This window comes from Cebidichthys violaceus, unplaced genomic scaffold (assembly GCF_023349555.1).
Source record: "Cebidichthys violaceus isolate CVI_PGR_0920_01 unplaced genomic scaffold, fCebVio1.0.p SCAF_32, whole genome shotgun sequence".
In the NCBI taxonomy this organism is placed as follows: Eukaryota; Metazoa; Chordata; class Actinopteri; order Perciformes; family Stichaeidae; genus Cebidichthys; species Cebidichthys violaceus.
Window position 1 is genome coordinate 714697 of NW_027176506.1, and position 8855 is coordinate 723551.

Genomic DNA, 8855 nt, shown 5'->3' on the forward strand with positions numbered 1-8855 from the left:
TCAAGGTGTATGTGGGTTCCTGCATGTAGGTTTGAATGGAAATGGTCCCTTGTGGCTATATCTACAGGTACTAAGCATCAGAGCAGAGGTAAAGGTAATAGTTTAGAATTAAGAGTGGCAGAGCAGTGGAACACTGAAATAAAGGAAGGGGTTCTGTACCATTTGAATAACAAAGTAGAGTCAACACAGAAACATACATAGGTCAAGAAAATAGGTGATTTTTATCACCCACCTGGTTTCTACGTTGTAGGCCTAACAGGTGGGCCTACACACAAGACAGGACAAAATGCAAGAAGGCTGGAGTTCATACTCTTCATAGAAAACATTCATGAACCTGTCAAGTTGAGCAAACAGTGCAGATTGCTTTGGGTGGAGAAACTGTGTTGGTGGATAGGATCTAATCATTCACACTCCGAGGCAGAAGGTGACGCTAATGCCCCGGTTGTCAAGAGCCGTTAATTAAAAGCTAAAAGGAGAAGAAGAACCAAGGCATTTTCTTTTTTGATAATCATTTTTATATCAGTACAGACGTCCTGATCCACACTCCAGACCAGTTGGTGGCGGTAATGCGCCAATTCATTGTTTGCCAACCGCCAATAAAGCTCACAACAGAAGAAGAACCATGGAAACAGTGGTGGGCGGAGCCAAGGAAGACTTTTTCAATCTCACGCAGGCAGGCAGGAGATCGAAATGGCGGCGCCAGCAGAGAGGATGGAGGTAAGGTGTTACAATAGGAAATATGATATCACTCAACTTGTTGTTGTACACTTTATACGCGCGCATTTTTCTTTCTTCCCTGGGAAGATGCTGTGAATTGTCTTAACATGTGTGCTTTTGTCATGACATTCGCGCCACTGCGTGATGCATCCATCTTAACTTAAGCTAGCTGACGTGACTTGAGTGATGCAGCTGCCGTTCATTCATTACAGGTCGCTTATCGCACCGAGCTACGATTTGTTTTATACGCTTTAACCGCTCCGTGTGTATGTTGACACGGCCAGCTCTGCGCGTCTACGCGGCGGGTGTCCGCAGAAAGGTTGTTTTGCTTTGTGCGACATCCAGCCGGCCTCTGGGACCGCATGGGTACTAACGTGTTAGCTTACAGCTAGCTTAGCGTTAGAGATCTGCTAGGCATGGATGCTGCCTCATTCACCCGCCGGTTTTACTCCGGTCCACTGATTGTTTGCTGTAAACAGATTCCACACGTGCGCGACATATTTTCCTACTGCGTCTTAGTTTATTAGCGGCATCGACATTAAATGTGAGGACGTAACGTTATAATTCCTCGTTCGACTAATTGGTAGCAAAGCCCGTGTCGTTAAAAGACAAACGGCTTATGCCACCAAGTCACGCCAAGTGACCTGTTGGACGACTCGATCAGTCGTAACGGCCTGGTGGTGACGTCAGGCGACTAGCTGTGATTTATCCACTTTGAGTGAGTCGATAGGCGACACTGCGTAGTTTAGAGCGTCTGTGGCAATCTTAGAGAGGAAGGCCAAGATCGCATCAGAGTACTATCAACCATGTGCTCCCATCTATTGTGCTGCGGGGGAGGATGGCCTCACTCCCTCACTGTGAGATAGAGAGATATATCTCTACACTCACATAGCCACACTCCGGGCTAAGCAAACATTCACCCGCAGCCAGGAGTTTGTGCTACACAACATTTATTCTGTTCTTGTGGAATAGTGCGTTTTGCTCAGGATGTAATTCACCCAAGTATCGTTAAGCACCGATGACGCTACACCTACGCGCGCGTGTCCACGGTGCGACTGATTGTACGTGGTGTAGTTTATAATCTACACGCAACCATTTCTCTTCTCATTCCAAAATGTTTTGATCTGTTTCTTAGGAAACGCGTTGCTTTAGCTCACTGATACAACTTTTGTTCGTTTTTTGTTTTTTTTTCCCGGTCCCATTTCAAACGGTACCGTGTTTCCTCTGTTATGAATTCACCAAATTACAAACAATAAGCATTGTTACTGTAAACAAAGTGTCAACCACACGCCCTTCATTCAGAGCACACACTTAGTTGGTAAAGAGGTTCGGCTAAAATCCATATTACATTCCCTACATGGGACATTAAACACGTACACACAATACAAAGTTGTATTCTAGAATGGAGTCAGCGGAACAAAACGTCTATAAATCATAACTGTGTGTTGAGGACTCGTTTCGTGTGACACTGTGGCTTAGTATCTTAGTATTTCCGTTATGAACACACAGCTCAGCAGCAGAGCTGGCTTCAGGTTGTAACTGTGGGTGTCTTTTGTTGAGATTTCTCAGGGGGAGAGCTCAGCCAAGCCTGCAGCCGAGGATATGACATCAAAGGACTACTACTTTGACTCATACGCCCACTTTGGCATCCACGAGGTATTTTCTTTTAACTAAAACGACTTCCGTGTCCACGTGATCAAAGTGTTTCCCCTTGGTGTCATTGGATCTTAACCCCTCTGCTCTCATCTTTTGTTACTGCCGCTGTAGGAGATGCTGAAAGACGAGGTTCGCACTCTGACCTATCGTAATTCCATGTTCCACAACAAGCATCTGTTCAAGGACAAGGTGGTGCTGGATGTGGGCAGTGGGACAGGCATACTCTGTATGTTTGCTGCCAAAGCTGGAGCCAAGAAGGTTATAGGGGTAGGTGGTGGTCTATATGGGAACCAATCAATCTGTTTTCTAGATTAGCATCACTAGTTAGTTGGGTTTGACCGATGACGACTGCTTCCTTCTAGTGGCATAGGAAGGGGAAGCGGGAATTCAAATGTTGGTCTTTGTCTTAATAGATCGAGTGCAGCAGCATCTCGGACTACGCTGTGAAAATTGTCAAGGCCAACAAGATGGACGATGGTGAGTTCGTAGAATCATGCAGTGACACACTTAGAGTCAAAGTGTTTGCATATTTCCGGCTAGGGAGGGAGTGTAGTGATGTAACCCGTGACATCGTTTGTCTCCAGTTGTGACCATCATCAAGGGGAAGGTGGAGGAGGTGGAGCTGCCTGTGGAGGGAGTCGACATCATCATATCAGAGTGGATGGGCTACTGCCTCTTCTATGAGTCCATGCTCAATACAGTCATCTATGCCAGGGACAAATGGCTGGTATGTGTTTCTCTCTCTCTCAAACAAGTCTTAATATTGACATTGTGTCTGTTGAATGTGATCATTGTTACTGAACCCGTTGGGTTGTGCATGGTGGCTGGCTCTCATTACTACAGTAGTATCATGAGCTTGAGTGGCCACACAGATGGAGAAGCACTGGTGGTCTTTACACTATGTTCTAGAGTTTTGCTATAATGGACATACCTTTTACTAAAAGCTAGTATTTGATAGGAACTGGTCATGAGCCGCTGGTGTCCAGTCATTCGATTGAGATACAAACGAGTGCATCACGTAGTCTAGAGACGCCCTGGTAGAAACCTGCTGTCTGACAGGTCGCCTCTCCACCGGCCATCCAGTTTAATACAGCAGAGTTTTGTTTTTATTGAACATAGAATTGAATTGTCCAAGAAAGAAAATGTTTGTACGCCGTCGATTATAGTTTTTAGAAATCAAATCAGCAGGTTTTAACATGATCTCAAATCGGAATCTGCTAAGAAAATTGCTTTAGGCAGTCTCTATTAGTTTGTGTTGGTGGATGATGGTGATGATGATGTGGATGTGCAGACTGGATGGTCCGGCTCTGTGAGGCTCATGCTTTTTATTTTTCCCCCTGACAGAAGCCAGATGGACTCATTTTCCCCGACAGGGCAACCCTTTATGTCACTGCCATTGAAGACCGGCAGTACAAGGACTACAAAATCCACTGTGAGTAGTGTTCCCTCAGGTTGGGTCTGGTGAGGTTCCCATAGGAGGAGCTCATCGCTGGTCCTGGGGGTTTGAGGGCACGCAGTAATCCAGTGGTGTCTAGCTGTATGATGTGGTCCTAACAAAAGACCCTTTCACTATTGTCTAAACTTTGCAAATGTGTCCCAGTTCATTTCCTGTTACAGTCTATATGAATGACATCAGCTGACAGGAAGTAAGCATGGACCCAAGCTGTTGCCTGGCAATGTAATGTGGTTAAAGTCTGTAGTCACTTGCCTGTTGGGTCAACCTGTAGAACTCCCTCTGGACTGGACATGCTCTGTTACTGGACTGATGTGCCTGTGTCTGTCTGCATAGGGTGGGAGAACGTGTATGGGTTCGATATGTCCTGCATCAAGGAGGTGGCCATCAAGGAACCCCTGGTGGATGTGGTGGACCCAAAGCAGCTGGTCAGCAGCGCCTGTCTCATCAAGGTAAGAGGCTGTTATGGTCCTGGGACAGAGGTGCATCTGTCCTTTGCTACTGAGGTTTTGACTCTAACTCCGCCTTGTGTGTGTGTGTTCGTTCAGGAGGTGGACATCTACACAGTGAAGCTAGATGACCTGAGCTTCACCTCGCCATTCTGCCTGCAGGTGAAGAGGAACGACTACATCCAAGCTTTGGTCACCTACTTCAACATCGAGTTCACCCGCTGTCACAAGAGAACCGGCTTCTCCACCAGTCAGTCTGCTTTCCTCCACACTCTACACCCGTTGTCTTTACCAGCGGTCAGGAGCATGTGATCTGATAGTGAGCTCGTGATCTGATAGTGAGCTCGTGATCTGATAGTGAGCTCGTGATCTGATAGTGAGCTCGTGATCGGATAGTGAGCATGTGATCTGATAGTGAGCTCGTAATCGGATAGTGAACTCGTGATCTGCTCGTGAGCATGTGATCTGCTAGTGAGCTTGTGATCTGATAGTGAGCTTGTGATCTGATAGTGAGCTTGTGATCTGATAGTGAGCTTGTGATCGGATAGTGAGCTTGTGATCGGATAGTGAGCATGTGATCTGATAGTGAGCTCGAAATCGGATAGTGAGCTCGTAATCGGATAGTGAACTCGTGATCTGCTCGTGAGCTCGTGATCTGCTCGTGAACTCGTGATCTGCTCGTGAGCTCGTGATCGGATAGTGAGCTCGTGATCGGATAGTGAGCTCGTGATCGGATAGTGAGCACGTGATCGGATAGTGAGCTCGTGATCTGATAGTGAGCTCGTGATCTGATAGTGAGCTCGTGATCTGATAGTGAGCTCGTCTCCCTGCTCTGCTAGTGACTGGACAACAGCCCCATCAAGGAGACGTATTGTCTTTGTTTGATATATAATCAGAATATGAACTTTTGAATACAAATGTAGAACTCTAACATGATCACAGCTCCGTTATTAACGTTACTGTACCTTTCATTTGAAATATTACTTTTTAAAATATTTGGTATCATTTCCATAAATGTTTTATTTAAAACCCACAATGTGAAGTTGCACTTAAATGAAGTATTAGTTTAGTTTTGACAGATATTATTGTATGCAATTTAAGAAATAAACAGATGCCCTTCTTATTTTCTTTATTACATATTTATTATTGCTCTTTGATGATAAAACAGAAGTAGTTCTTAACTGATTAATTTATGGAGTTATTGGTAGAATAGATTACTAAAAATAGATGATAGCTGCTGCTCTTTATTTCCGTTAGAATCCGTTAAGTGTGTGGCAGCACCTACCTTTCTCTCACTCTCCACCTAGTGGAGTTTGCTTTGGACGGTGACTGCAGGAGTGTGAATTCATGGCCGCTTTATTCCCCATCAGGCCCAGAGTCTCCCTACACCCACTGGAAGCAGACCGTCTTCTACCTGGATGATTACCTGACTGTGAAGACCGGAGAGGAGATCTTTGGCACAATCAGCATGAAGCCAAACGTCAAGAACAATGTAAGCGGAGCTCCACCGTTCATATCAGATTTAGAAATTCCTTCCCACTTGCTGTGCTTTGACTCAAACGACGGGTTGCTGTGTGTGTCTGACTCGTTTCTGTTGTTCTGCAGAGAGACCTGGACTTCAACGTAGACATCGACTTCAAGGGTCAGCTGTGTGAGGTGTCGAAGACGGCCGAGTACCGGATGCGTTAGAGGTCTCCACCCCTCCCTGTGTTAGTTTGTCTTTAGTAGGGGACAGATTATACTGTTTGACTCGGAGTCTCTACAATAGTTTGACGCTCCCCATGCAGCAACATTTTAATATGTCTTCTTTTCTTGTCATTTTCTTGTTCATATGTTAACAGTATTTAAAAGGTCGTCACATGCTTGGGGGTCAAAGGGCATTGTCCTGGCGCCGTAGTCACTCGGAACACGTGACGTGTGCCTGGTGTTTGAGTCCAGCAGCTTGGGTTCTGCTCAGGGGTTTTTGTCCTTTGCATGTGCAGGTGTCTCTATGTTGTCATCCATCCATCCAGACACCAACACAGCCGCCCTGCCGACATGTCTGCATAGTGTGCCGTTGAGTCACTTTGGCCCTCTGCTTTGTCGTTTCCTGACCCGGCTTCTGATCGCCCTTATTTTTCAGTCTGTATGTGGGTTTTCAGATTTCTGTATTCTCAAGAAACTGCCTCTTCACCTGTGAACCAGTTAATAAAAACACATGTAACTGAGCACACTGTAGGACTTGTTCAAACCAAAAACCGTTCATAACACTATGATGTGGTTCTGGTGTGAAAAGGGGCTCAAGCTTTCTGGTTTGGTCTTCTGGAACCTGATCAGGACTCTGAAGCACAGCATACCCTGTAGAGTTCTGGCAAACCTGGCCCAAGCTCCGTACTGCTTCTACACGGTACAGACTACACATCCACCCATGTAGCTAACGTGTAGAGACTCTGTCCTCTCAACAGGGGACGTGTCTGCTGGCTGTCAAACTACCGGTTATACTTCAACCAATAAAGGTCAACATGCGGTCCGGTCTTCTTTGGGTTGATGTGTGTGTGAACTCATCTCGGTGTTGGTCTGCTGTGAGCGGCTCCGTTTCTTTAGGGAGAGAATGGCGTGCATCAGCGGATCACTTAACAACTGCATGTAGTCTGAGTAAACCGTGTGACGTTTCCTCTGATCTCCATATTCAGAACCTGCTCACAATCACTATGTAGTCCAGACCCGCGTGGTTTCAAGCTGTGGGCTGCTGTGGTCCTCTACAGGTGTGCTAGCTGGGTCTGATCAGGTCACAGCCTTCAAACCACACTTGAGCCTCTTGAAGGGTTAAGTACTGCTGCACCTAAGGGATCAGAACCTGAGTCCAGTCAGTTCCTCAGGTGTCTTGGAGCCCACGTTAGTCTCAGTACAATGTTAGTCTTGATGCGATGGGTCTGTGGCTGCTAGAGTCCATCTGAACAGTAGAACCATGTTGGCACAGCAGAGATTACTCTGACTCTCCACACTTGTGCTTTTCTCTTTTGTATTTTTGTTTTTGTTTTTGTTTTGTTGTCTGCTGCTTTTTAAAAAAAAAAATAAAACTAATCTGTAAATGTGACTTTTCTTGAAGTGAGCTGTGTGGTATGATGATGATGATGATGATGATGATGATGATGATGAATATTCATAGTCAACCACTGAGGTGGGAGTGGTCACAGCAAGGTGAGTCTTAACGGCACTGATTCACCACGACTCTGGTAATATGACAACATAACTGATCTCCCTTTCAAGTCTGTGTAGAAGGAAATATCACAGCTGCTGTGTAACATGACAGTAACAGAATATCAGTGAGCTCTCTGCTCACACATTTAAAACCATTTATGGCTCCAACTTACAACTGCAACATGGAGGGAAACCGCAAGGTGACTGAGCTCTGTCCACATAGAAGTAGAGTAGAAGAGTCAGATGGTCACTGTCATGTGTTCTGTCACTGGGCTTCCTGACCGCATGGACTAAAGAGACAGAGGACTCCCTGAGGTGGAGCTCTTGAGCAGCGTCTCATGTGGGTGGAGGTCCCCCTGAGGTGGAGCTCTTGAGCAGCGTCTCATGTGGGTGGAGGTCCCCCTGAGGTGGAGCTCTTGAGCAGCGTCTCATGTGGGTGGAGGTCCCCCTGAGGTGGAGCTCTTCAGCAGCGTCTCATGTGGGTGGCGGTCCCCCTGAGGTGGAGCTCTTCAGCAGCGTCTCTCGTGGGTGGAGGTCCCCCTGAGGTGGAGCTCTTCAGCAGTGTCTCTCGTGGGTGGAGGTCCCCCTGAGGTGGAGCTCTTCAGCAGCGTCTCATGTGGGTGGAGGTGTTCACAGCACACCTCTGGTCCTGGCTGCATGGATGTAGTTAATAACATAACCCTTGATTATGTATCAAGGAATGTACATTGATGATGCAGCTCAGTAGTGGAGTCTCTTTTTTTAACAAGTGACCGATGTTCATGTTAGTGCCTCAATGAAGGCCCGGTTTGAGCCGGTGGAGCCGTGCTGAAGGATACCAGGTGACGTGGAAACGTACATCAGAACAGTGAGTCCATGCGTAGCATCTCAGTGAAGGATTGATGTGCTGAGAAGTCACTCATGTTAGAAATGAGTTGTGAACCAGTAGGTGGCAGCAGAAGCAGACCTTCTGTTCGTGGGCTCACTGGGGACAGCACAGGACTCCAGGTGCCCAACATGGCATCACGAAGGACCGCCTCTCTCTGTACTGAGGGACACGTCAGCTGTGGCTGAGACACACCCTTTCAACTGAATCAACTAACCAACAAGAGTGTATAGTTCAGGTCAGAGACGTTTGTGAATGAGCATATCAGTTTTAAGAGGCGAGTCATAGCGATCATGTAAGTCCTCAGATCATTGAAGAGACTTCTAGTGTCTGTTAATGTTGAGTAGTTTACACTGCAGCAGAGTCCTCAAATGTGTCCAATAGAAATGATCACGTGATGGGGACAATGTGTCTCTGTAAATGTTGAAAGGCTTCTCTTCTCTTCCCATTGAATCGTATCAACTTCTCTGACAGTGGTTTTACTGTTATTAGAATATGACATATGATACTGTGTGTATTACAGCACAGAGGGTTC

The 8855-nt window shown here is 46.4% G+C and overlaps 1 protein-coding gene across 2 annotated transcripts; it reads left to right on the forward strand.

The window, feature by feature from the left end:
• Positions 1-640: 640 nt before the first annotated feature.
• Positions 641-7351, forward strand: prmt1 (protein arginine methyltransferase 1). 2 transcript variants are annotated; one of them, XM_068724816.1, is made up of 10 exons: positions 641-717; positions 2287-2373; positions 2485-2640; positions 2787-2850; positions 2958-3100; positions 3718-3805; positions 4163-4278; positions 4375-4525; positions 5646-5767; positions 5881-7351. In XM_068724816.1, exons 1-10 carry the CDS (start codon positions 691-693, stop codon positions 5962-5964), a joined length of 1038 nt encoding a protein of 345 aa, XP_068580917.1. In that variant the 5' UTR covers positions 641-690; the 3' UTR covers positions 5965-7351. The 2 variants fall into 2 exon arrangements, with proteins under 2 accessions (XP_068580917.1, XP_068580916.1); XM_068724815.1 differs by having other exon boundaries at positions 644-717; positions 2278-2373.
• The last annotated feature ends 1504 nt before the right edge of the window (positions 7352-8855 follow it).